Source organism: Anolis sagrei, chromosome 6, assembly GCF_037176765.1.
Source record: "Anolis sagrei isolate rAnoSag1 chromosome 6, rAnoSag1.mat, whole genome shotgun sequence".
In the NCBI taxonomy this organism is placed as follows: domain Eukaryota; kingdom Metazoa; phylum Chordata; class Lepidosauria; order Squamata; family Dactyloidae; genus Anolis; species Anolis sagrei.
In genome coordinates, this window is record NC_090026.1 from 19,027,745 (window position 1) to 19,055,740 (window position 27,996).

General features: G+C 42.5%; 1 protein-coding gene across 1 annotated transcript; it reads right to left on the reverse strand.

The window, feature by feature from the left end:
- Positions 1–1,118: 1,118 nt before the first annotated feature.
- TMC4 (transmembrane channel like 4) lies at positions 1,119–27,993 on the reverse strand. Its single transcript, XM_060780401.2, has 16 exons — positions 27,052–27,993; positions 24,243–24,477; positions 20,799–20,947; positions 20,527–20,688; positions 17,357–17,442; positions 17,126–17,271; positions 16,266–16,413; positions 13,999–14,172; positions 11,809–11,972; positions 8,749–8,875; positions 6,476–6,573; positions 5,851–6,037; positions 3,634–3,764; positions 1,974–2,129; positions 1,626–1,704; positions 1,119–1,394 (listed from the first exon to the last, which is right to left on the reverse strand). The coding sequence occupies exons 1-16, from the start codon at positions 27,098–27,100 to the stop codon at positions 1,341–1,343; spliced, it is 2,145 nt and encodes a 714-aa protein (XP_060636384.2). The 5' UTR covers positions 27,101–27,993; the 3' UTR covers positions 1,119–1,340.
- Positions 27,994–27,996: the final 3 nt, after the last annotated feature.

The following is a 27,996-nucleotide window of genomic DNA, read 5'->3' on the forward strand; positions in this document are numbered from 1 at the left end:
AATTAAAAGTTGGGTAGCTGTGAGTTTTCCGGGCTGTGTGGCCATGTTCCAAAAGCATTCTCTCCTGACATTTTGCCCACATCTATGATGGGCATCCTCAGAGGTTGTGAGGTTTGTGGTCCAAAACCCCTGGAGGGGCCAAGTTTGCCTCACAATCTCTGAGGATGCCTGCCATAGATGTGAGTGAAACATCAAGAGAGAATGCAGCCCAGAAAACTTACAGCAACCCCTAATGTTGTAATTGCCTTCTGTATACAAAATAAGCAGACAAGAGTACTTTCTCCCACCCTGGACCTTCCACAGATAGGTAAACTCCACTTGCCTAGTTTCCAACAGACCTCATAACCCCTGAGGACGCCTGCCATAGATGTGGGCAAAACATCAGGAGAGAATGCTTCTGGAACATGGCCATACAGCTCTGAAAACTCACAGCAACCCAGTAATTCCAGCCGTGAAAGCCTTCAACAATATCATTTTAAAATCAATTATGGTGGTAGAAATGCAGCCAGAAATCTGTTTTGGTAGACCTGCATAAGAGACAAGACCCCTTTTATACTGACCACTGAATGCAGTTTGAACAGCATTATATGGTCAGTGTAGACTCATATAATGAAGTTTGATTTGCATTATATAAGTCGACACTGACCTATATAATACAGTTTCAAACAGTACTATATGGTAGTGCAAATCTGTCAGGGTTACTTTGATTGTGCTTTTCCTGCATGGCTGGGTGTTGGACAAGATGGCCCATATGGTCTCTTCCAATACTGGGTTGCTGTGAGTTTTCTGGGCTTTATGGCCATGTTTCAGAAGCATTCTCTCCTGACGTTTCATCCACAGCTATGGCAGGCATCCTCAGAAGTTGTGAGGTTTGTTGGAAGCAAGGCAAGTGGGGTTTATATATCTGTGGAATGTCCAGGGTGGAAGAAAGAACTCTTGTCAGCTTGAGGCAAGTGTGAATGTTGCAATTGGCCACCTTGATTAACATCGAATGGCCTTGCAGCTTTAAAGACTGGCTGCTTCATGTTGGGGGGAATCCTTTGTTGGGAGGTGTTAGCCAGCCCTGATTGTTTCCTGTCTGGAATTCCCCTGTTTTCTTAGTGTTGTTCATTATTTACTGTCCTGATTTTAGAGTACAACCAGCATGTCGGACTGCACAGAGAAGCCATTGAAATCCACAAGCATGTGGACAATTTCAACAGAAAGGAGGAAATCATGAAAATCAACAAAATCTGGCTACCAATATTAAAACACTCTTTGAGTATTGAGGAAATGAACTGTACAATTAAACACCCATCTACCAGAAGAAATAAGTGCATGTTGTTCTATCATCTTCTGCTTCAGTGGCTCATCTCAGAGATCTGTTTCACCAGGAAGAGTTTGTCTTGGCCCTCCTAGATGAAAGAGAAGGAGAGAAATGTGAAAGTATCCTTATTCATGACAGCGTCCTCTTGGTCCTTTCCCAGTCTAGCATCTCAAGATGTGCTGCATTACAGCTTTGGGCAAATAGTCTGGGATAGTGGGAATTTTCGTGTGGCACATCTGCATTATTTGTAAGGCATCTGTTGATCCTGGCATTGCAATCCCATGCTAACTCTATGAAAATGTTCTTTTTGAGTACTTACCAGACGGAGTTGTCCCTTAAGGCCTTTAACCAAAGAGCTGTAGGAGTCAGCCAGTGCCTTGAGGTAGAACATGAGGACACTTGGAGGAAAGGATGCAAAAGAGAGGAGACAAATGTAAGATCAGGGCCCTTTGTTTCATCAGTTGCAAGGCTCAAAGCCATCTATCGTCCTTGGAAAATGACCACACCTTCCACCACAACCCTTCTGCAGCTTAACCATGGCTACTGTAGTCCAAAACAGTAACTTTTCCAAACTTTGTTCTCTAAATTAGGGTGCTGCCCTAATAAAGTGCCATCCTAATTTGGGGATCAGAGAAACGTCTGGAAAAGATACCAAATCCTTCCTCACCTCAGTAGCAGAAACAAAGGGACAGCGAAAGCCAGAGAACCCACAAATCCGAAGAAGTTCCTGGCCATTTTGGGCAGTTCTGATATGGCGCTGCTGACGGTGTTCCACATGGCGGGCTCACCCCGGAATGGGCCACAGGCTTCTGAAGGATGTATTCTGGAAGAGAAAGTCAAGGTCAAGCTGTAGCATTAGTAGGACAGGGGGATTTAGGGGAGGAATTTATCAGAAATATTTTTTTAAAAATAGCTAGGTATTTTTAATTACAAGGGTTGAATGAAAAGTAATGCCTCCATCTTCGTAACTACTCAACAAATGGCAGTACTGGTATGTGGCAGGTACTGGCTTGTTCAGTAGACTCCTTTACAGTTCCATTTTGGCAGGAAGCTTTAGCATTGAATGGTTGTGTGGTTAAAGTGCAAAGTATGGAACCCTGCGCAGACGGCCAGTCAATGCAACTTAAGCAACGTGCAGTCATTGAATTCTTGATAGCAGAAGGTGTCACCCCAAAGGAGATTCATCAGAGAAGGCAAACTGTTTATGATGATGTGAGTACTGTGCGTCATTGGGCGAGTAAGTTTAAAGATGTTGAGGTGACACCTTCTGCTGACAAAAATTCAATGACTACACATTGCTTAAGTCGCATTGACCGACCGACTGCGCAGGGTCCCATACTTTGCACTTTAACAACACAACCGTTCAATGCTAAGGTTTCCCGCCAAAATGGAACTGTAGAAGAGAGTCTACTGAACAAGCCAGTACCTGCCGCATACCAGTACTGCTATCTGTTGAGGAGTTACAAAGGTAGAGGCAATGCTTTTTATTCAACCCTCGTACAAAAATCGGAATCAAGTACTGGAAGGGTTAAACTCTCTGCCCCGGAGTGTGGTGGAGGCTCCTTCTTTGGAAGCTTTTAAACAGAGGCTGGATGGCCATCTGTCAGGGGTGATTTGAATGCAATATTCCTGCTTCTTGGCAGGGGGTTGAACTGGATGGCCCATGAGGTCTCTTCCAACTCTTTGATTCTATGATTCTATGAAACGGATTCTATGAAGCTGCAGTTCAGTATAAGCAGGTATGCCTGTAGCTTAGTAACCTCTGTCTGTGAGAGATCTCTGTAGGAGAAAGGCCTCAGTGTGAGAAGGAGTCAGTGTTAGTTTGTCTCAGTGTGAGAAAAGTGTCTGTCTGAGAAAGTCTTCTGTGTGAGATGTTTTGGTACGAGAAGCCCCAGGTTGAAGGCCATCATGTGTGAAGGGTGCTGTGTGTAAAAAGCTATTGTGTGAAACTTCTGTGTAACTTCAATGTGAGAAGAGGCTCTGTGAGAGTGAAGCTGTTTATCTGCATGAGAAAGTAGTCCAATGTGGACGCAAAGCAGGAAGTATAAAGAACTTTATTTGTGTTATGGAAATGTGTTCTTGTAAATAGTGCAACCATATTATTTTACTACAAAGAAAGCCTCCTGACATTTATAGAGAGAGATTAAAAAGCATTTATATCCCAACTTTAGGTCCTAGAATTTTCCTATGGTGAGTTACAACACAGTATTTAAAAACATTTTGACCCTTAACAAGGCCAAATGTCTGCCAAATTGAAAAATATTTCTGAACTCTTCCAAGAAACAAATATTAGGAGTGTCAGTGGGTTTCTTTATCATTGTACTTACACAAACATGCTGTATAAAGCAGGAACGCAGGAGATTATCAGGCCCAAGAGTAAAACCAAGAGAAAGAAGAAGTTGGAGCTGGAGGCACGGAAGGTCCGGTCAGCGGGACGGCAGTTGGAAAAGAGGGTGAGCTGGAAGCAAGTGGGAAGACAATAACCAAACACTCTTTATTCTCCTGCTGCCAGCCTTCCATGAATGCCCTTCCTAAGAAAATCCCTTAAAATAGCAGTAGATAAACCAAGCATTGGCAGGCCAGTTGATACTGGGCTGGCCTCAGTCTGGTAGAGGCAAGATGTTCGCCTGTGCCACTGAGTCAAGGGCTGATTGAGCCAATTGATAGAACAATCCTCATAAAAATGAGTTGCTGTGAGTTTTCCAGGCTGTATGGCCATGTTCCAGAAGCATTCTCTCCTAATGTTTCACCCACATCTGTGGCAGGCATTTTCAGAGGTTGAGGGGTTTGTTGTAAACTAGTCAAATGAGATTGATATATCTGTGGAATGTCCAGGGTGGGAGAAAGAACTCTTGTCTGCTTGAGGCCAGTGTGAATGTTGCAATTGGCCACCTTGATTAGCATTTAATGGCCTTGTAATATCAAAGTCTGGCTGGGGGATCCTTTGTTGGGAGGACCAAGAATCAATTAATCAGACAATAATCAATCAGGGCCAGCAACACCTCCCAACAAAGGATTCTTCCAGGCAGCAACCAGTGAGGCCTTGAAGCTACAAGGCCACTAAATTCTGATCAAGATGGCCAATTACAATATTCACACTGGTCTCAAGCAGACAAGAGTTCTTTCTCCCACCCTGGACATATAAGTAGAAATATTCCTGGTATTTCCCAAGCTCTTGGCTACAGAATGCAACCCAAAACTGGCAGTGTTGCCAATTATCAAAAAATGCCTGTTGCCCTTCCTTTAGTCTAGCACACAGGTCAACACCAGAAAATACTTACCTTTTAATTACCATGTTGGATATATTAATCCTGTTTTACTATATTAAGATTTGTATTTGCCAACTGAATTTGTAAATGGGGTAGAAAATCATATTGCCAAAGCAATATGTATGAATTACTTGTGAAACATTAAACATTATTTTAGAAGTGGCATTCCCTCATATGAGAGGTGGGTATTAAATTATTATTATTATTATTATTATTACTAGCCGTCCCCTGCCACGCGTTGCTGTGGCCCACTCTGGTGGTCATAGGGGTTCTGTGTGGGAGGTTTGGCTCAATTCTATCGTTGGTAGAGTTCAGAATGCTCTGTGATTGTAGGTGAACTACAAATCCTAGCAACTACAACTCCCAAATGTCAAGATTCTATTTTCCCCAAACCCTTCCAGTATTTTCTATTGGTCATGGGAGTTCTGTGTGCCAAGTTTGGTTCAATTCCATCGTTGGTGGGGTTCAGAATGCTCTTTGATTGTAGGTGAACTATAAATCCCAGCAACTACAACTCCCAAATGACAAAATCAAATTTTTGAGTGAAGGACATACATTGGGTTATCAGGTGTTTTGTGTCCAAATTTGGTGTCAATGCATCCAGTGGTTTTTGAGTTCTGTTAATCCCACAAATGAACATTACATTTTTATTTATATAGATGATGATGATGATGATGATGATTATTATTATTATTATTATTATTATTATTATTGTTATTATTATTTGATACACAACAAGATTGGTACACAGCAAACAGGATCACTATGCTGGCTTTTGTATTTGCTCACATGTCGGACACTTCTCAAATGTCTAGGACTGTGTAATGTATTGGTGAATAATTCCAGGGTGGCCTTTTGCCACTGACATGGTAATTTTGTCAGTGCCAATTGTTTTTAAGTGCAGGCCAAGGTCTTTAGGCACTGCACCCAGTGTGCTGACCATTGGGACCACCTAGCTTGTGCCAGAGTCTTTACAGTTCAATCTTTAAATCCTTGTATTATGTAACCTTTTCCAGTTGCTTATAAATTCTGCTATCACCTGGAATTGCAATTATTATTATTATTATTATCATTATTAAGATATTATTATTAAAAACAGGTAATGGGAATGCCACTTCAATTAGTATTTGCTACTGACATTTTTAACTGCCAACTGAATGAAAATACGTGTGTTTTTGATTCATAGGAGGCACTTTCTTATGCACAAAAGCTTTGCATTGAGTCTTAATATTGCAACCCAGGGACACAGAAGACAAGGTGGCAAACCAGAATCACCTTTTTCAGGTAGAAGACAGCAATATATTTGATAGTGTTGAGCACAGGCAGAAGGGGGCAGAAAAGAGCTCCTGTCCAGCACAAGGTCTGCCCGTAGACCAGGTCCAGCACATTGGAGGGCACCATGAACTCCTGCTGCCCCCAAAGTTTCAGCAATGGGCAGGAGGGCAAGAAAGTCACCAGCATCCTAAAAGACAAAGCAAACCTTTATTAACAGATCAGAAACATTTGGAATGTAATAACATGCTAGGAGTGGATGTTCTGGATCATGGCTTGAAGACGAGGCAGATGTTATGACCTTGAAATTCCTTTTGATTTCTATATTATTTATGTATATAGAGCAGTCATGGGCAAACTTGGGCCCTCCCTCCAGGTGTTTTGGACTTCAACTCCCACCATTCCTAATAGCCTCAGGCCCCTTCCTTTTTCCCCTCAGCCGCTTAAGCGGCTGAGGGGAAAAAGGAAAGGGCCTGAGGCTATTAGGAATGGTGGGAGTTGAAGTCCAAAACACCTGGAAGGTCCAAGTTTGCCCAAGCCTACTTTAGAGCAAATTGAAAGTATTGAAGCCAAAGCAAGCAGTCATACCCAGACTATAACACAGAAGAAGAAGAAAAAAATTACTTACTTTCTTGGGAATTCTACAAACATCACAACAAGCAGCATGATGAGCAAGTCGAAGATCATCAGCTTGTACATTTCCTGCCCCACAGCGGTCTCCCAGCACTGGAGAGGCAAATATAAATCTTCGTGATTAAAAGTTTCACCTCTGTACCACCTCCAAAGCCTCACAAGTTCCCTTTCAAGTAAACCAGGAGCCCACATCTGCCAAATGCCCCATGGCAAACCTCTCCTATCGTATTCTTTTATGGCCATGTTCCAGACACATTCTCTCCTGACATTTGGCCCGCATCTATGGCAGGCATCCTCAGGAGTTGTGCGGTCTGCTCAAAATAGAGAGGTTATATATCTGTGGAATGTCCAGGGTGGGAGAAAGAACTCTTGTCTGCTTGAGGCAAGTGTGAACGTTGCAATTGGCCACCTTGATTAGCACTGAATAGCCTTGCAGCTTCAAAGTCTGGCTGGTTGCTGCCCAGGGGATCCTTTATTGCAGTGGTTCTCAACCTGTGGGTCCCCAGGTGTTTTGGCCTACAACTCCCAGAAATCTCAGCCAGTTTACCAGTTGTTAGGATTTGTGGGAGTTGAAGGTCAAAACATCTGGGGACCCACAGGTTGAGAAACACTGCTTAATTGGAAGGCGGAAGGCGTTAGCTGGCCCTGATTGATTCTTGTCTGGAATTCTCCTATCTTTTTTTTTTTTGTTTTGTTTTTAGTGTTGCTATTTATTTACTGTCCTGGATCTAGAGGGTTTTTTTTAAATACTGGTAACCACAGACATGCTGGACCACTCTAACAACTACCATGTCAGACTATACAGAGAAGCCATTGAAATCCACAAGGATGTGGACAACATCAAAAGAAAGGAGGAAACCATGAAAATGAACAAAATTTGGGTACCACCATTTAAAAACTCTAAAATTAGGACAGTAAATAAAGAGCAATACTTAGAAAACGGAGAATTCCTGACAGGAAACCATGAGGGCCAGCTAACATCTCCCAACAAAGGATCCCCCCCCCCCGATAGGAAACAGCCAGGCTTTGAAGCTGCCAGGCTATTCAATGCTAATCATGCTGGTCAGTTGCAACATTCACACCTGCCTCGAGCAGACAAGAGCTTTTGTCTCTCACCCTGGACATTCCACACATATATAAACCCCACTTGCCTAGTTTCCAACAGACCTCACAACCTCTGATTGTGCCTGCCATAGATGTGGGCGAAATGTCAGGAGAGAATGCTTCTGGAACATGGCCATACAAGTCAGAAAACTCACCGCAACCCAGATTGGACACATTCTCAGAAAAATGGAAAGTATTTTATCAATATATATCAGAGGGAAAGGGAAAGACTTTATGTACAGTTCTGGAGACAAGAAATGTTGGGGTATTTACTTATACATGTTAAAACAAACAGAAGTGGAAGAAAAAAAATAAATTTATAGAGAAACTGACAAAATAGAAGCTGGAAACCCACTTTTAAAACTAATATGTATACCATATATGTTGGTAGTTTTAGAGCAGCGTTTTTCAACCTGTGGGTTAAGACCCCTGGGGGGGGGGGGCACAAGGGGGGGGGGTCAGAGGAATCACCAAAGACCATCAGAACACACAGTATTTTCTGTTGGTCATGGGGGTTCTGTGTGGGAAGTTTGGCCCAATTCTATCATTGCTGGGGTTCAGAATTCTCTTTGATAGTAGATGAAATATAAATCCCAACAACTCCCAAATGTCAAGGTTTATTTTCCCCAAACTGCACCAGTGCTCATATTTGGGCATATTGCATATCCGTGCCAAGTTTGGTCCAGATCCATCATTGTTTGAGCCCACAGTACTCTCTGGATGTAGGTGAACTACAATTCCAAAACTCAAGGTCAATGCCCATCAAACCCTTCCAGTATGGGAGTTCTGTGTGCCAAGTTTGCTTCGATCCCATCATTGGAGGAGTTCAAAACGCTCTTTGATTGTAGGTGAAATATAAATCCCAGCAACTACAACTCTCAAATGACAAAACCAATTCCTCCCAACCTTGTCTTTGTTCCAATTTGGGCGTATTGGGTATTTGTGCCAAATTTGGTCCAGAGAATGAAAATACATCCTGCATATCAGATATATACATAATAATTCATGATAGTAGCAAAGTTATAGTTCTGAAGTAGCAACGGAAATAATTTCATGGTTGGAGGTCACTACAACATGAGGAACTGTGTTAAGAGGTGGCGGCATTAACAAGGTTGAGAATCCCAATACCTCAATTCCAAATGTCTTGATGTGCTTGGAACTTACTGGGTATAACTTGTTATTGTAGCCACAGTTCTGACAATCTGCATTTTCTGGGTCCCCATTGCAGGTAATCTGGCCCCAAAGTGAGACCAGGACAACCACCAGGCTTGCGATACGAAGGAAGACATTCCTGGCAACACACAAAAAAAGCGAACACAATGACTATTAATTGATGAGGAAAGAAAATAATACCCCATGTTCTGACTTCCTCCATAAATCACTAACTGATTTTATATATTGTGCTGCTCTTAGTGATCTATGGGCTTAAACCATCTTTTGAAGGCACGAGAGAGACCCAAATTGTTTTGAAGTGCTCCCTTGAGAGGTGTTTTTATCTCAAAATGTGTTTGGAATTTTTTTAAAAACATGTTTAGGAATAGCAGATGTCCCAGATCTACATCTGTTACACTGAGTTGTTTTGAAGTCTTTGCTACTGAAAGGAACCTGAACCAAAGTGAAAGCCTGACCTCACACAGCGTAATAGGTCTAAAGAACCATTTATACCCCAGGATTTTGTCAATTTGATGTCGACTTCTGGTTTTGAAGAGCAGTCTGTTTTTTATGTTAAATAATGCCTCTTAAGCAGCTGAGGGAGAAAAGGAACAGGCCTGAGGCTGTTAGGAATGGTGGGAGTTGAAGTCCAAAACACCTGGAGGAAGGCTTAAGTTTGCTTATGCCTGATCTAGCCAAACTAGAGCAGAATAATGTAAGATTGTTGATTATATAGGAATTGGGGGAGCTGTAAACTATAGTATGGCCCCTGTATCCATGATAATAACAGATAAGAGCAAACCCAATTGAAATAAAGGACTTCTGGCGCAAGAATACCACAGAATTGCAGTGGAAGATATAGAAAATGCCTGGAAATAACATAATTTGTCAGTTGTGGATAAATGAAACCATGGATATGGAGATTGCTTTGTTGAAAGCTTTCATGGCTAGAATCACTGGGTTGTCGTAGGTTTTTCGGGCTATATGGCCATGTTCTAGCAGCATTGTCTCCTGGCATTTTGCCTGCATCTATGGCAAGCATATGGCAATGTTCTAGAAGCATTCTCTCCTGACATTTCACCTGCATCTATGGCAAACATCCTGAGGATGCTTGCCATAGATGCAGGCAAAACGTCAGGAGAGAATGCTTCTAGAACATAGCCATATAGCCCAAAAAACCTACAACAACCCGATATGAAGATTGTGCATTTAAAAGATAAATTGCTCCTACTAGGAACATGGAGAGGGAGGCAATTCACAAACACTGTCTGTGTATCTGTTGATCTATCTGTCGATCTATCTGTCGATCTATCTGTCAATCTATCTGTCGATCTATCTGTCGATCTATCTTGTCAATCTTGTCTGTCTGTCTAATTTTGAAAGTCAGAGAAATTCAGCAACCCCTGGGCTGCAAAAAAAACTGTGGCTGTATTCAGCACAGTCCTGTCCTAGCACTATTTGACTGCCCTTCCCATATCTCAATCCCCTAATCTACCCCGGACCACCAATAGTGTCCAACATCAGTAACCAGGCATGCTGTCTAAGCTGCTAGAATTCCCTTCAATATATAAATACTTCTTACTGCTCCCTAAGCAGATCTCATAGAAAACATTGATATAAAATAGCTCCTAGGGCCTTTTTTACACTTGTGATGGCATGCCCGAGCCTTTGGGAAAACTATAGTGTCTGGCTTTACTCGGGGGCTATCTGTATACCTTAAAACAATATATTACAAAAGAAGCCTTTGCTAGCTGCAGTCATCTCTCTAGAGCAGTGGTTCTCAACCTGTGGGTCCCCAGGTGTTTTGGCCTACAAGTCCCAGAAATCCCAGCCAGTTTACTAGAAATCCCAGCCAGTTAGGATTGCTGGGTGTTGAAGGCCAAAACATTTGGGAACCCACAAGTTGAGAACCACTGCTCTAGAGTCTTCTGTCTCTGGTGCAAAGCGATGGTTATAAACTGTCTTAATCTTCTTTCTTGTGAAGCATAAGCTGGTCATAAGCTTCTGTTGTCCTTTGGACTGCTGGTATAAAAATACTGCTGAATGCAGGTGCTAAGGATGCCTGTTTGAATTGCTTGGGCCTAGGATTACCAGACAATCCTAAACCTAAGTCAGAGTAGCTCTGCTTAGAAAAAAGAAGTTCAGCAAAGAGCTCTATACAAGGAATGGAATAGGCCAACTAAGGCTGGCCTCTGGGGGGTGTTATGCTCCACCCAAAAACTAATACAAAGGAAGGTATATACACTATTGGAGCCCCCGGTGGCACAGTGAGTTAAACCCTTGTGCTGGCAGGACTGAAGACCGACAGGTTGCAGGTTCGAATCTGGGTAGAGCGTGGATGAGCTCCCTCTGTCAGTTCCGGTTCCCCATGAGGGGACATGAGAGAAGCCTCCCATAAGGATGGTAAAACATCAAAACATCCTGGTGTCCCCTGGGCAATGTCCTTGCAGACGGCCAATTCCCTCACACCAGAAGCAACTTGCAGTTCCTCAAATTGCTCCTGACACAAAAAAAAAATATCTATGAACAAGGGGAACTAAAGCAGAGGAGAGGTAAAGGCAGAGCCAAAACTTCACAACGCTGTATTGTTATAGTGCTACATACCACTTTAATTGCTGCATCCTATGAACTCCTGGGGTTTGTAGTCTGTTGGTAACTTGGAGTGCTCTGGCTGAGAATTCAAACTCCCTTCCTCAAGCTACAAATCCCAGGATACGACAAGATAGAACCACGATACTTAAAATGAAATATAATGTGTCTAATTGTATAGTGTGAAAAGGTTCCTAGTCTACTATTTACTCAGCATGACAATTAATTAAGCTTGAAGGATCTTATCATTTAGAACAGCTGAGTGTAATTTAGGAGCTGCGGAAATCAAGACAGGCTCCCTGCTGAGTACAACAAGAATGGAGATACCATTAGCGTGCCGTATAGAAAATGCTCCGGACTCTAACTTGCACAGCAGAATAGTTAATCCACCCTTTGCTACCAGTCAGAGGTAATGGTCGCCTCTGCAAGGAAGAGACATTATATTAGCTGCCTCTGAGCACCTATGCGGAGGATGTCTTATACCTGAGGAGTGTTATTTTGATTTCAAAGCTGAGAGGGTATTTCTCCAGTCGAACAATGCTCTCGGAGATGATCGGGACAATGAGGTTTGCGAGAGTGATGACCACCGAAGGGAGATAAGCCACCAGAAGTTCCAGGAAGAACTGGCCTTTGACTGGGGAGTCTGCCTGGAAAACAAGAAGAAAAGATCAATCTGGACAAATACTTTACAATAAAGTAGTGCAAGAACATTGACCATTTTCTTTTCTCCAGTGGCAAAGGTGGACGGGGAGCGTGGTGGAGAGAGCGCCTTACATCTCTGCTGTTACAGACAGAACTTCAATAGGTTGATTATGGAGTGATGGATGGAGCTGTGCTGAGGGAATTCCTGCCTGCTTCAAGACCAAAGGCCATCGTCACTAGGCTCTTGAACCAATTTTCCAACACAGCAATTGCTAGTCCAAAGATAATATAAAGCAGAGCTTTCCAAACTGTGTGCTACAACACATTAGTGTGATGGCTGCAGTGTGTAGGTGTGTGGCATGAATATTGCAAGAAGCCTCTGAGTCTATGTGAAATAAGCAGTAACTCATATATTTATGAAAATATAAATGAAAGGTTTTCATGAGATATGTTGTATCTCCATACAATTCATTATTACAATTGATGCATGTGTCTGTATCTCTTATGAAGGGTTGGTTTAACCACTGGTTTGCTAGTAACAATGAATTATCGTGTTGCAAAATGATGCATGTCTCAAAAAGTGTCTCACCAACATGAAATGCTTGGAAAGCTCTGCTGTAAGAATGGCTTTTGTCTCAGTTTAGGTGTTTCTACTGCACTGAGAGGAGCCCCCAGTGGCACAGTGGGTTAAACAGCTGAGCTGCTGAATTTGCTGACCAAAAGGTCGCTGGTTCAAATCCGGGGAACGGGGTGAGCTCCTGTTGTTAGCCCTAACTTCTGTCAACCGAGCAATTCAAAAACATGAAATTTGAGTAGATCATTAGATACAGCTCTGGCGGGAAGGTAACGGCGCTCTATGACCTTGGAGGTGTCTACAGACAACACGAGCTCTTTGGCTTAGAAATAGAGATGAGCACCAACCCTCAGAGTTGGACATGACTGGACTTAATGTCAGAGGAAAACCTTTACTTTTACCTACTGCACTGAGTAGAAGGTGAACTGTTACTGTGATCTGGAAAAGGTCTGAAAAGTCAAAAGGTTGACAGGTATGGGTTTTTTTCATGTCAGGAGCAACTTGAGAAACTGCAAGTCACTTCTGGTGTGAGAGAATTGGATGTCTGTAAGGACGTTGCCCAGGGGACGCCCGGATGTTCTGATGTTATACCATCCTTATGGGAGGCTTCTCTCCTGTCCCCGCATGGAGAGCTGGAGCTGACAGAGGGAACTCATCCACACTCTCCTTGGATTTGAACCTGCAACCTGTCGGTCTTCAGTCCTGCTGGCACAAAGGTTTAACCCACTGTGCCACCGGGGGCTTCTGACAGGGAAGTAATAGTGCCACTCATTATTAGCTTGGAGAGAGAAGTTTGAGAGGCAATACAATAGCATAAGTAAGGTAAAGGTAAAGGTTTCCCCTGACATTACATCTAGTTGTGTCTGATTATGGAGGCTGGTGCTCATCTCCATTTCTAAGCTGAAGAGCTGGCGTTGTCCGTAGACACCTCCAAGGTCAAGTGGCCAGCATGATTGCATGGAGCGCCATTACCTTCCCGCAGAAAATTGCATTGGATAGACCACATCAGCTCTAGTTTCTGGTACAAAATATATGCCACCCAGTAGTTGCCAACTGCTTGCCCACAGAAATTCATATTTAATAAGCCTTAGCACTATATGAGGATTTTGCAAAACCAGTTCTTTTGTTGCAAAGGTGTAGTAACGATGAGGTCGCAGACCATATTTTAGTCCTTGTGGACCACTGGTGCTCCACAGACCACAGGCTAGGAACCACTGATTTAGAAGAATGGCTTGCTGTTACAGTTAGTCAACAGTACTAGACTGCCATGGAGGGTCTTCTTCTTTGGAAGACTTTGGATGAGTATCTTTGACGATTGCTTCAGATGTATATTCATGCATGGCACGGGGTTGGACTAGATGTCCCTTTTGGCCCCTTCAATGCTTCTATGGGGTGGAATCCACTCAAAGTTGGTAAGAGGAAGGTGGAATGAGTAAACAGAGAGTCCGTTCCCTTACCTGTCCCAGCAACCACTGAGAATAGTCTGTTGCCCGGTAGATACAGTAAAACGATGCTCCCAATAGTCCCAACACAATGATGTTGACCAGGCCTCTGAGAGCGTAAAGACAGACTCGCTGTGATGTGGTTTGTTCTGCCTGGCGCTTGCGTAGCGCTGCCTCCTCTAAATCCATCTGTAGCCAAGGAAGGAAAGAAAACAAGAGGTTCTTTAGCAGCCCGAAACAAAGAAGAAAACCAAGTCCCTGAGCCATTACCTCCTTTCCAAATCTTCATTTATTATTTTCAAACAGTGGATGCTATTAAAAGCAGGGAGAAAGTGATTAACCCCTTTCCCAAATCTTCATTTATGCTTTTCAAATGGTGGATGTTATAAAAAGCAAGGGGGAAAGGGGGAAAACGCCTCCATTATGTGTGATTATCCAGGGAGAGTAAATCCTGTCAAGAGCTATTAAGAATTAGCAACTCTCCAGCTTTTTCTCCCCTTCTGCTTGGCAGAGAAGGAAAAAAAAACTGGCAGTGGGATCCAATATATTGGAGATAAAGATATCCCTCTTACATTTCTGCTTGCCACGCAGCTGCTAAATGCAGGGTCCGGGTAGGGGGTATAATAAAAGGGAAGAAATATGGAAACTCGACTTATGCTTGCTTCCCTTTTTATAAGAGTTCCAGTAGTTTTTAACAATGGCACAGCAGGCAGAAGATCAATAGAGATGGCTTTCTCCAGCAGGCGGAAAGGAGTAAGGCAAAGATAGAATTGTTGAATGTATTTTTGCAGCTTCTAAAAGACCTACATATTCTCAGTGGGAACTACATCCTTTTTCAAAATGTCATAGACAAAAAGCCAGATACATGCGGCCAAATAACATCAAGGTATGGTAAAGATGGGAATAGTTGTATTGTTGAAGGCTTTCATGGCCGGAATCACTGCGTTGCTGTAAGTTTTTCAGGCTGTATGTGACCTCACAACCTCTGAGGATGCCTGCCATAGATGCAGGCAAAACGTCAGGAGAGAATGCTTCTGGAACATGGCCAATTAGCCCGAAAAACTCACAACAATCCACTGTATGGCCATGTTCCAGAAGCATTCTCGCCTGACGTTTCACCCATATCTATGGCAGGCATCCTCAGAGGTTGTGAGGTCTGTTGGAAACTAAGACAAGTGAGGTTTATATATCTGTGGAATAATGTCCAGGGTGGGAGAAAGAACTCTTGTCTGTTTGAGGCAAGTGTGAATGTTGCAAATGGCCACCTTGATTAGCATTGAATGGCTTGCAGCTTCAAAGCCTGGCTGCTTCCTGCCTGGGGGTATCCTTTGTTGGGAGGTGTTAGTTGGGAGGTCTGATTAATAATACCCAAGGAATCTCACCTTCAGAGGAGTATTGGGCTGGATATACACTGCCATATAATCCACATTATCAAATCAGATAATCCAGGTTATCCGCTTTGAACTGGATTATGTGAGTCTACACTGCCATATATTAATTACATGTAATATTACTAATAATATTACAATATAATGGTATAGTGCAATGTAGTAATATATACTGATATTGTACTTTGCTAATAATATAATATATTGTATGAAAATATATATTGTAAGCCGCTCTGAGTCCCCTTCGGGGTGAGAAGGGCGGCATATAAGCGCCGTAAATAAATAAATAAATAAATAATATAATCCAATTCAAAGTAGATAATCTTGATTTTAGATGGCAGTGCAGATGGGACCTTGGTGATTCAATTTAAGAATGGGGAATGACTCAGTGCCTTCTACTCTGGATTTAGGGGAGTCAGAATTATGATCATAATTATTATTATTATGTTTATTTGTACCCTGCTTTTTCTCTCCACAAGGAGACTCTCTGATTCACCTGTTCCAGGGTCCAATGCTTTAGTCATTGTCTTATTTTATTATTCTTGTACTGCATATATTTGTAGAGCACTCTGCTTAGAGAACTCTATAGTTAGTGGGCATTTTGAAAAAAAGGAAAGCAAGCAGGCAGACAGGATCAGTCTATTTATTCATTCCACTCTGAATCTTATCTGTTTACTTTACTATTTATTGTGCTTACATTGTGACTCCCTTCCATGGAACTGATGCCAATTAATACATGGGCTTGGGACTGATCCAATCCAGCCTTTCTTAACTTCAGGAGGTTTGCTTGTATTCTGTGCATGAATTGGAGATTTCTCTTTTTTCCCACTGCAAAGAAATCCTAAACCCCACCAAGCACGAGAAATTGTTCCTACTTTTCCTGCTTTGCCTTACCTTCAGTTCGTAGCGAATACTCTTGTGCCTTAACTTCACCATCTTCTCTTGCATCAGGCCAAAATCCCAGCCAGCAAAGACTTTATCACTATACGATCCAAAGGAAGCATCTTCGCTGACCAGGCTGCGTTTGAGACAGTAGACTGACCTGGAAGAGGATGGAAGCAAGCAATAAAGCAGGTACTTAGAGTCTTAGAATTGGAAGAGACCTCGTGGACCATCTAATCCAACCCCCTGCTAAGAAGCAGGAAAATCGTATTCAAAGCACCCCTGACAGATGGCCATCCAGCCTCTGTTTAAAAGCCTCTAAAGAAGGATCCTCCACCACACTCTGGGGCAGAGAGTTCCACTGTTGAACAGCTTTCACAGTCAGAAAGTTCTTCCTAATGTTCAAGTGGAATCTCCTTTCCTATAGTTTGAAACCATTGTTCCACGTCCTTGTCTCCAAGGCAGAAGAAAACAAGCTTGCTCCCTCCTCCCTATGACTTCCTCTCACATATTTATATATGGCCATAATATCTCAGCCTTTTCTTCTGCAGGCTAAACATGCCCAGTTCTTTAAGCCGCTCCTCATAGGGCTTCTCCAGATCCTTGAACATTTTGGTTGCCCTCCCCTAGACACATTCCAGCTTGTCAACATCTCCCTTCAATTGTGGTGTCCAGAACTGGACACAGTATTCCAGGTGTGGTCTGACCAAGGCAGAATAGAGGGGTAGCATGACTTCCCTGGATCTAGACACTACACTCCTATTTATGCAGGCCAAAATCCCATTGGCTTTATTAAAACAAAGGATTCCTGGAGCTGCTTCTTCTTTTGGAACAGAGGATTATTTATATGATGTACGTAAATCTGTTCTCACCTCCGGACAATCCACGCCAGGCAGAAGAGGAGGTAGAAGAAAACTGTGAGCAGATATGCAAGAGGAACGTTGTATGAGAAGCCCACAAAAGCAACCGCTGAATTTTGGTAGTAGCCGTAGAACAGGTAGGTGAGTTCCATGAACCCCTGCAAAGAGACATACAGTCGCAAGGACTGGGGAACAAATTACCATGTCACTTCTAGTGCTCACCTGTGGAACGTAGTGTCTCACCTGGCCTGACAGAAGATTCATGATGTAGGAAAAGTAGCTGACCAAGCCTTGCGGGGCAGGATTGTAGTGCAGACAAGATGCATTCACTGAAATAAATAATATTGGGAAAAGCTAACTTTCATCCTTCTCACCACAATTCGTATAGAATCCACTAATCTTTCATTCGACGACTCTAGTTTGGTTAGGTCAGGCATAATACTAATAATAATACTAATAATAATACTAATAATAATACAACACTTTATTTATATTCTGCCCTATCTCCCCAAGGGGACTCAGGGAGATAGATAGGACAAAGACAGACAGAACAGAAACATTGTGTTGACATCCATCTTTTTGGCACCTTGGAGGTGGTGCTCGAATCCAACCATAAGGGGGTGCTGTCGCTCCATTCTCTATGACAAAGAGCCATCAGGACCTCCTCCTGTTTTTTGGTCTTCAGGTATTTTCTGATCTTTTTCTTTTGTTGTTTATTCATTCAGTCGCTTCTGACTCTTCGTGACCTCATGGACCAGCCCACGCCAGAGCTTTCTGTTGGTTGTACCCATCCCCAGTTCCTTCAAAGTCAAGGCAGTCACTTCAAGGAAACCATCCATCCATCTTGCCTTTGGTTGGCCCCTCTTCCTTTTACCTTCATTTTCCCCAGCATCATTGTCTTTTCCAAGCTTTCCTGTCTTCTCATTATGTGGCCAAAGTACTTCATCTTTTTCTTTATGGTGTCGTAAAATACCTCCCCCCCCCCCCCCCCCCGGCTTGTTTTAGTGGTACCTAATTTCTCTACTTACAGCTAAAGCTGTTTTTGAACTGCTTTTGTTGTTCATTCGTTTAGTCGTCTCCGACTCTTCATGACCTCATGGACCAGTCCATGCCAGAGCTCCCTGTTGGCCGTCACCACCCCCAGCTCCTTCAAGGTCAGTCCAGTCACTTCAAGGATGCCATCCATTCATCTTGCCCTTGGTCGGCCCCTCTTCCTTTTACCTTCCACTTTCCCCAGCATAATTGTCTTCTTTAGGCTTTGCTGTCTCCTCATGATGTGGCCAAAGTACTTCAACTTTGTCTCTAGTCTCCTTCCCTCCAATGAGCAGTCGGGCTTTATTTCCTGGAGGATGGACTGGTTGGATCTTCTCGCAGTCCAAGGCACTCTCAGCACTTTCCTCCAGCACCACAGCTCAAAAGCATCGATCTTCCTTCGCTCAGCCTTCCCTAAGGTCCAGCTCTCAAATCCGTAGGTTACTACAGGGAATACCATGGCTTTGACTAGGCGGATCTTTGTTGCCAGTCTGATGTCTCTACTCTTTACGATTTTATCGAGACTTGACATTGCTCTCCTCCCAAGAAGTAATCGCCTTCTGATTTCCTGGCCACAGTCTGCATCTACAGTAATCTTTACACCTAGAAATACAAAGTCTGTCATGGCCTCCACATTTTCTCCCTGTATTTTCCAGTTGTCAATCATTCTTTTTGCCATAATCTTGGTTTTTTTGATGTTTAGGTTAATAGTAATCTGGGCTGACAGTCAGGAGCTCATGCTGACCCGGGGCTTTGAACCTTTTGGTTGGTAGATCTTATCATTACTGGTGATTTACCAGTTGTGCTAAAGCCCAGCTCATGGGTTGGTGATTTATCAACTATTCAACTATGCTAGCTGCTGGTAGGCCGTTAGGAATTGTGAGAGTTGAAGTCCAAAACACCTGGAGGACTGAAGTTTGCCCATGCTTGGGTAAGATCCTCTAAGTCCAGGTGTTTGGGGACAGGGTGATGGCCTAATCCACACTTCATGACAGGGATCTATAGTCCACAGACTTTGTCCACAAGTGCCAAACTTGCTGTATGATGAAGAACACAGCAATTCTACATATAAGTTCAGCTTTTGATTTCAAAAAAAAAGTTTCTAGACCTCATTGCTACAGATCTTTCTGTTACAGATACCTTCTTCCTGTTTCCATACTTTCTTGCTTCCAAAACAAAACAATTATTTCTAAGTCTTACTTTGACACAAATTTTAAGTATGGAATCATGCAGCTTCCTGAAATTGTCAGATTGCAAGTCCCAGCATTCTTCGACATGAATCCATGGATATGGAATCTATGGATAAAGGTAAAGGTAAAGACTTTTCCCTGGCATTAAGTCTAGCCGTGTCCATCTCTGGATGGTGGTGCCATTTCTAAGCCGAAGAAGTGGCATTGTCCATAGACACCTCCAAGGTCATGTGGCCAGCATGACTGTCAGGAGCGCCATTACCTTCCCATAGAAGAAGTACCTATTGATCTACTCACATTTGCATGTTTTCAAACTAAGTTGGCAGAAGCTGAGTCTAACAGCGGGAGCTCATCCCGCTCTCTGAATTCGAACCACCAACCTTTTGGTCTATGGATACAGATGGCCAAATATATAATTCCACTTTATGCTTAGGTTGTTGTTGCTGCTGCTGCTGCTACAGAGGCTGGTATTCTCTTCATCCTCTGTGAAAACATAATGAAGGAAAAGCTACCCTACTCTAATTTCTTCCTTATGCAGAACTACTCAGTATTTATTTATTTATGTATTTACAGTACTTATATTCCACCCTTCTCACTCCGAAGGGCACTCAGGGCAGATCATAGAACACATATATGGCAAACATTCAATGCCATTACAGACTGACAAGACGGACAGCTGAACATAGATAGAGGTAGGTATGTGTGTGTGTGTATGTGTGTATATAGGCTTTCCCATCTTCGGCATCTTGGAGGCTTCTGCTCGGTTACGGCCACAAGGGGGTGCTGTTGCTACATCTTTCCTGCCAAAGAGCTTTGTTTGTAAACTTCCTCCTTGATTGAATTGCTGGCATTTTGTGGCATTTCCTTATGGGTGCCTTAAATACCTCCCCCCCCCTTTAAAGCAGTATCTATTTATCTACTCACATTTGCTTTCAAACTGCTAGGTAGGCAGGAACTGGAATAAATGCCAGGAGCTCACCCTGACCTGGGCTTTGAACTGTCAACCTTTCGATCTGCAGCTGGCGGTTAATCTGCTATGCTAAAGCCCGGCCTTCAGTACATGGGGGGGGGGGGGGGGTGTCGTCAAAAGGGGGAGATAAAGGCTCTTTTCACTATATCCAAAAGTTTTAGCACTTTCACACTGATGATTAAGATCAATCCTTATTTACTATACCTGGATCAAAGACCCACCCAAACTGCTGTTGTGTTGACTTGTCCAATTGAGGTGCAAACTCTCGAACGCTGCGTTGGGAGCGACCACGAATCCCACCACCAGCAGAGAAGCCACAAAATTCATCAGAACCAAGAAGCGCAGGAAGTTAAAGTAGGACTGGATCCCTGTTCCAAAATGGCCTTTGAGGAGAGGACATGAAAGTCAAGGGTCAGGATCAGAAAAATAACCCCGGCTGTAAACGCTCCGTCCACAATATGATCTCAAGCTACTTCAGAGATCTTTGCCATACCTCCAATGTGGTGCAGGGAGCTCCGCCACATCTCTACATATGAGAAGGCATTCCCTGCTTGGTTCTTCAGACGATGTAGTGTCCGCCGTTTCCCCACACGCCATAGATCCCAACCAGTGAGCCTTTTGGCTGCCTGTTCTTGCAGAGCTCTTGAAAAAAGGACATAAAGAGTCAGGAGAGAAAGAGCCCATGTGGCTTAATGAGTGGGTGCATCTATCAAAACCCGGGCTTGTAGCTCATAGTAAAGGCAAAAGTTTCCTCTTGACATTAAGTCGAGTCCGACTCTAGGGGTTGGTGCTCATCTCCACATCTAAGCCAAAGAGCTGGCATTGTCCATAGACACCTCCTAGGTTGGCTGGCATGACTGTATGGAGTTACCTTCACGCCAGAGTGGTTCCTATGTATCTACTCGCATATGTATGCTTTTGAACTGCTAGGTTGGTGAAGCTGGGGCTATCAACAGGAGCTCACCCCATCCCGCCAATTTGAACCGCCAACCTTCCAGTCAGCAGCTCAGCAGTTTAACCCTAACCTCTTGGAACTCATAGAATCCTAGAATGCTAAAATTGGATGAGACCCAAAGGCAATCCAGTCCAACCCCTTTCTGCAATGCAGGAACACACAATCAAAGCCCTCCCAACTGATGACCATCCAGCCTCTGCTTAAAAACCTTCAAATAAGATGACTCCATCATGCTCTGACACAACATACTCTACTGCCGAACAGTTCTTACACATGAAGAAGTACTTCCTAATGTTTTAAGTGGGATCTTTTTTTCCTGCTATTTGAATCCATTGTGTCCCACTAGTCTCCAGAGCAGCAGAAAACACACTTGCTCTCTCCTCAATGTGACATCCTTTCAAATATTTAAATACGAGGCAATTCTCAAGTTAGGTTCTATACAGGTGACCTTCCACATTTGAAGGTTTATTTTTGCAAATTTGATTATTTGAGGGTTTGATTAAAATGTTATTTTAATCCACTAATGCAGGCATGTGCAAACTTTGGCCCTACAGGTGTTTTGGCTACAACTCTCACAATTCCTAAACCTTTGTGTCAGCAGTACTGCTGATCAAATGGTCAGCGGTTCGTCTCCAGGGAGCGGGGTGAGCTCCCGTCTGTCAGCTCCAGCTTCTCATGCAGGGACATGAGGGAAGCCTCCCACAGGATGGTAAAATATCCGGATGTCCCCTGGGCAACATCACTGCAGATGGCCAATTTTCTCACACCAGAAGCTACTTGCAGTTTCTCAAGTCGCTCCTGACACAAAAAACCAACCAAACAAATAAATACAATATAAAAGTGCAACCATATAAAACTATATGAAAGGGCTATAAAAATAATTGGCATACAGTTCCTGCCTGTTAAAATTGAATACCGTTAAAATACCATGTCACACATTAGATAAAATTCAATTAGCTAAGAGCCTCCTCAAGGCAATCAACTGGAATATCGGCAATAAATATAGACCTAATTTTCATGGCTGTAAGGGCGAAAAGAGAAAACTAGCAAGTTACCACTGAATTGGTATCACATAGAAGATGGAATATCTTTTCTGACACATTATTAGAGTGTAGATTAAACAGGATAGATTCCAAGAATTTGAATCTTGGTTCTGAATATAAAATGCAAGCAGAAGAGCAAATAATGTGGCAAATTCTGGAGCATCACAAATACACAAACGAGAATATCAGTCACCAGTCATAGCACTAGGCTAGGACCCCATCTACACTGCCATATAATGCAGTTTCAGAATGCTGTATAACTCCATTGAACTGGATTATATAACAGTGTATTTATTTATTTATTTACAGTATTTATATACCACTTTTTTCACCCTTAAAGGGACAAGGCATGGGCAAACTTCAGCCCCCCAGGTGTTTTGGACTTCAACTTCCACAATTCCTAACAGCCTACTGGTTCACACAAGAGTTGCTATATATCAAAAATTAGTTGAAGGCACCCAACAACAATACTTAGGTTGTATTTTCCTGCATGGCATTGGGTTAGACTAGATGGCCTTTATGGTCTTTTTCAACTCTATGATTCTAATAAATATTGAAAGAAGTTCTACAATTGATAATGTTGCAGTAAGATTGAATTTTGCTTTAAAAATGTTTATCTCATTGCATATAATAATAATAATAATAATAGGGAAGGGTCAGACGTGTGATCCAATACAAAATATAGCATAGTGATCTTGTTTGCTGTGTACTAATTTTGTTGTATTTCAAATAATTATAATAATAACAACAACAACCACAACTTGGGAAGTGTCCGACGTGTGATCCAATACAATAACCAGCAGAGTGTCTACTGTGGATTCACCTTGTTGTGTTTCTAATAATAATAAAGACTCCAGCACAACCCAGTAAAGGTGGTCCCAGTGGTGATCGGCACACTGGGTGCAGTGGTTAAGGCACTAATTATTGTTATACTGATGTTTAATTATTTATGTTACAATTGTTTTTAATTGCCCTATACTTGTCTCGTGATGTTTTGCATCGATGTTGTTCACCGCTTTGAGTCGCCTGAGGGCTGAGAAAAGCGGTATATAAAGTAAAGTAAGTAAATAAAGTAAATAAAGACCTTGGCCTGTACTTAAAAACAATTGGCACTGACCAAATTACCATTTGTCAGCTGCAAAAGGCCACCCTACTTGGATCTGCACGCATTATTTGCTGATACATCACATAGTCCTAGACACTTGGGAAGCCAGCATAGTGATCTTATACAAAAGCCAGCATAGTGATCTTGTTTGCTGTGTACTAATAATATCATCCTACCCACCTCTTCCTGTGGATCAAGCAGGGATCAATAACATATTGATGATACAACATATACAAGTGGTTAAAAACACATTGCCTACTTAAAACATCAGATAACGTGAATAGACAGAACTGTTCATTAAGTACAAAAAGTTCCAGAGTCTGCATTCTTTGTTAATTATCATATTTATCTTGAACAGCAATGTGGGTTAAATAGGTTGCATGCAGAATGGGGAGGGAGTCTGGCTCAGGTTCCTTATGGGATAAAGCACAGGATAATAGGCATTTAGACCTTATAGGACTGGATCCGGGTCTAAATCAGGCATGGGCAAACTTTGGCCTTCTGGGTGTTTTGGACTTCAACTCCCACAATTCCTAACAGCCTACCGGCTGTTAGGAATTGTAGGAATTGAAGTCCAAAACACCTGGAGGGCCCAAGTTTGTCCATGCCTGATCTAAGTGATATGATTTAATTGGAAAATTGCTGGTTAGCTTCTTTTTTGTCAGTTGGTTAACACCTTTTCAATTCCATGCATTTGCAGGACCATGCTGGCTGAGGATGATGAGCATTGCAGCCCCACATACCTGGAAGGTGCCAAAGTAAGGAAGCCTCCTTTGGGAAAACCTCCTGAACCTCCATCTTCTTCCCCCTTCAACAAACCAATGGCTTTTTTACCTGAATTTTCGTTTCTCCGCAAGCGGGAGGAGCAGCTCTTTCAGGGGCTTGCTGTCTTCCTCTTCCTCTCCTGACACAAATTCTGGGATCAGTTCTTGGGGATCAATAGTAGGCTCCGAGGCCTCTTCCCAAGCTGCTCCCCAATCCACTGCCTTGTTGCCCCGTAAACGTAGCGTCTGGTTGCTTGGCAGCTGGAGAAATAGAGATGGGGGTCCTCGGCCATTCCAAGTTGGCTCTGGAGAGAAGATCCAGAATAGAATAAAATGTGTGTGTCGAGGAGAAGATGCCCACTTTTTAAGTATGGTCATCCCTCCACATGTGCGGATTTTATTATTCATGGATTTGATTAACATGTTCTCGCATTGTGTTCAAACATCAGACAGAGCAGAAAGTCAATGAAATCAGTGGGAGTCGTATCAAGTGCAAATCTATAAAACAGGTCACTCCTTCCAAAACCAAGTAGTCTGTGATCCTTGGGGCTGCACAGATGCATGATCTATTGGGATCCTGCAATACAGTAGCGTCTTGCTTATGTAACCTTCGCTCATTTAATGTTCTGTATTATCCAACGCAGGCTGCCTCCTGCCTGGATCCACAGCTGTTTCAATACATTGCGATGTTTTGGTGCTAAATTCGTAAATAATTACTACATATCGTTATTGTGTATTGAATTGTTTTTTCTGTTGATTCTTTGGAAGCTTTTAAACAGAGGCTGGATGGCCATCTGTCAGTGGTGATTTGAATGCAATTTTCCTGCTTCTTGGCAGGGGGTTGGACTGGATAGCCCATGAGGTCTCTTCCAACTCTATGATTCTATGATTTGTTGTAAAACATGATGTTTTGGTACTTAATTTGTAAAATCATAATGTAATTTGACACTTAATAGGGTTTACCTTAATCCCTCCTTATTATCCAACATTTTAGCTTATCCAACGTTCTGCTGGCCCAATTATGTTGGATAAGCAAGACTCTACTGTACCATCATTTTGATATTTAAAATTTGCATAGCTGCACAAGACTCCAATTTCCCCCCTTTTTTGGTCAACAGATCGTAAGATCTCCTGGCCAGTGCCACGCTGGGAAGTGCAGTCTAAAAAGTAACTTTTCCAAGCTCTGGCCTCCATCAGTGATGTTTACAACATAAATCCACTTGACCTGGGAGGAAAGGTAACTATGGCATAGGTACGTATCTCCTTCTTTCTTTGGAGGGAATTCTGCATCCTCTTTTATGCCTTCAAGCCTGGCATGCCCACTGCATTGCATGTTGGTTATTATTTTTCATTAAAAACATCCCCGTTTGTCTTGCTATTTATTTATTTATTTATTTATTTATTTATTTATTTATTTATTTATTGTGTCAGAAGCAGTGCAGTTATAATGTATTTAAAAATACACAGACAAAGTTAAAAACTTGGCATTATGGTATTTCCTTTGACCAAAAGCTGGCCACTTGGAGTGCCTCTGATGTTGCTGTGAGAAGGTCCTCCATTGTGCATGTAGCAGGATTCAGGTTGTATTGTAGCAGATGGTCTGTGGTTTGCTCTTCTCCACACTTGTATGTTGTGGGCTCCACTTTGTAGCCCCATTTCTCAAAGTTGGCTCTGCATCTCGTGGTGCCAGAGTGCAGTTCAGCACCTTCCAAGTCACTCACTCTTCTGTGTGCCCGGGAGGCAGTTTTCCATTTGGTATCAGCCACTGATTTAGGTGCTTGGTTTTAGCCTGCCACTTTTGGACTCTTGTTTGCTGTTCCTGCGAGTATCAATGTAGATCTTGGAAGCTGTTTCCTGATTTAAGGTGCTGGCATGCTGGCTATTACAACCATAACTAAATAAAGGTTTGAGTATCCATGCGGAGGACTTATGGTTTTTATTGTGTTACTGATGTTAATTGTAATGAATTTTTACCTGTGTTAAATGTTTTTAATGTTTAAATTATTTTTGTACAGTTGTGGGCATCAAATTGTGCCGTTTTGTAAACCGCCATGAGTCGCCCTTGGGCTGAGAATGGCGGTATAGAAGCATAGTAAATAAATAAATAAATTATCCAAAATGCCTGGGGCCAGAAGTCTTCCATAATATGGACTTTGGAATATTTGCATAGGAAAATGAGATATCTTAGAGAAGGGATCCAATTCTAAACATGAATTTCATTTGTTTCATATGCACTTTGTACACATAGCCTGATGAGAGTTTTATATACAATATTTTAAATATTTTTATACATAAAACAAAAAGAATGTAAATTAAACCATCAGAAAGCAGTTTTTATTATCTCAGACAACCACATGCACGTTTTTTAAAGACTTTGGATTCTAGACAAGTCATAATTTAGCTGTTATTGTATGTACCTGTCCTTTTAAAACTACTCATTTGGTGTACTTTCCCCTTCCCTTAAAATGATTTGGAGAATTTTAACAAATTACTGTTTTGTTATGCCATGTGGTTGCTGCCCGACTGAAGGGATCGGAAAGATTTCCCCTAGCTTCCCCCGACTTTATGTTCTCCATATGAGTTGAATACAGACTAATGTAAAGATTACAATCCATTTCATATGGAAGGCGTTGCATTGGGGGCTTATACCAGGCATGGGCAAACTTGGGCCCTCCAGGTGTTTTGGACTTCAACTCCCACAATTCCTAATAGCCTACCGGCTGTTAGGAATTGTGGGAGTTGAAGTCCAAAACACCTGGAGGGCCCTAGTTTCTGGCTGTTAGGAATTGTGGGAGTTATGAATGTAAAAAAAGCGTTGGAGGTTATTTTGGGGATGTTTATCAATCAGTCCCAGGTAAATCTAACCAACCCCAAGGTACCTCTTTCATCATCACGCCTCCCCAAACGGTCCGTCCAGTTGTCATCCATGGCTGCAGGTTACAGGTACATTTCTTCCTCTCTGCACTTTCTTCCTTTCAGTTTAGGGAACAAGGAACAAGGAAGTAATCGAGCAAGCCTGGGCTTGGATTAATTATTCCTTGGGACAATTTGCCCCTTGAACAAAGGCAGTCACTTGGCAACTAATAGATCAGAGCCCTGGAGTAATGACAGTAATGGGCAGAGTTTGCTTCCGTGTAACTCGCTTTTGAAAAGGGATGGGAGCAATGCAGAACACAGCATTCCTGGAATCCAAAGGAGTTTTTATGTGGCCTGTAGGTCTGCCTACCTTCCAATTACCTGGGAAAAAATGTCATAGATGGGGAAACTTTTCAATTGACAGCATAACTTTCCATTGAATTGCAGCTATGCTTCCTCTAAGTCAGTGTTTCTCAACCTTCCTCATGCCACAACCCCTTAATACAATTCATCATGTTGTGATGACCCCCACTTTCTTTCCTCAATAATTAACAGTTGTTGTGTTTGCTTTTTTTGTGTGTTGCCAGGAATGTCTTCCTTCATATCGCAAGTCTGATGGTTGTCCTGGTCTCATTTTGGGACCAGATTACTGCAATGGGGACCCAGAAAATGCAATTCTAAAATCAGGAGAGTTAAGAAAGAACACTAAAAAAACAGAGGAATTCAGGCAAAAAACAATCAGGGCCAGCTAATCACCTCCCAATAAAGGGTTCCCGTCAGGAAGCAGCCAAGCCTTGAAGCTACAAGGCTATTTAATGCTAATCAAGGTGATGGATTGCCACATTTACACTTGCCTCAAACAGACAAGAGTTCTTTCTCCCACCCTGGATATTCCAGAGAGATATACATCCCACTTGCCTAGTTTCTAACAGAGCTCACAACCTCTGAAGATGCCTGCCATAGATGTG

Bases quoted from the DNA above. Each gene is read 5' to 3' on its own strand.
- TMC4 (XM_060780401.2), bottom strand. From the start codon at position 27,100: ATGGATGACAACTGGACGGACCGTTTGGGGAGGCGTGATGATGAAAGA. The intron at 20,689-20,798 runs GTATGGCAAAGA...CTCTCCTCAAAG, and splicing joins CTCCCTGCACCACATTGGAG to GCCATTTTGGAACAGGGATC. The intron at 16,414-17,125 runs GTGAGAACAGAT...ATCCTCTTCCAG, and splicing joins CTGGCGTGGATTGTCCGGAG to GTCAGTCTACTGTCTCAAAC.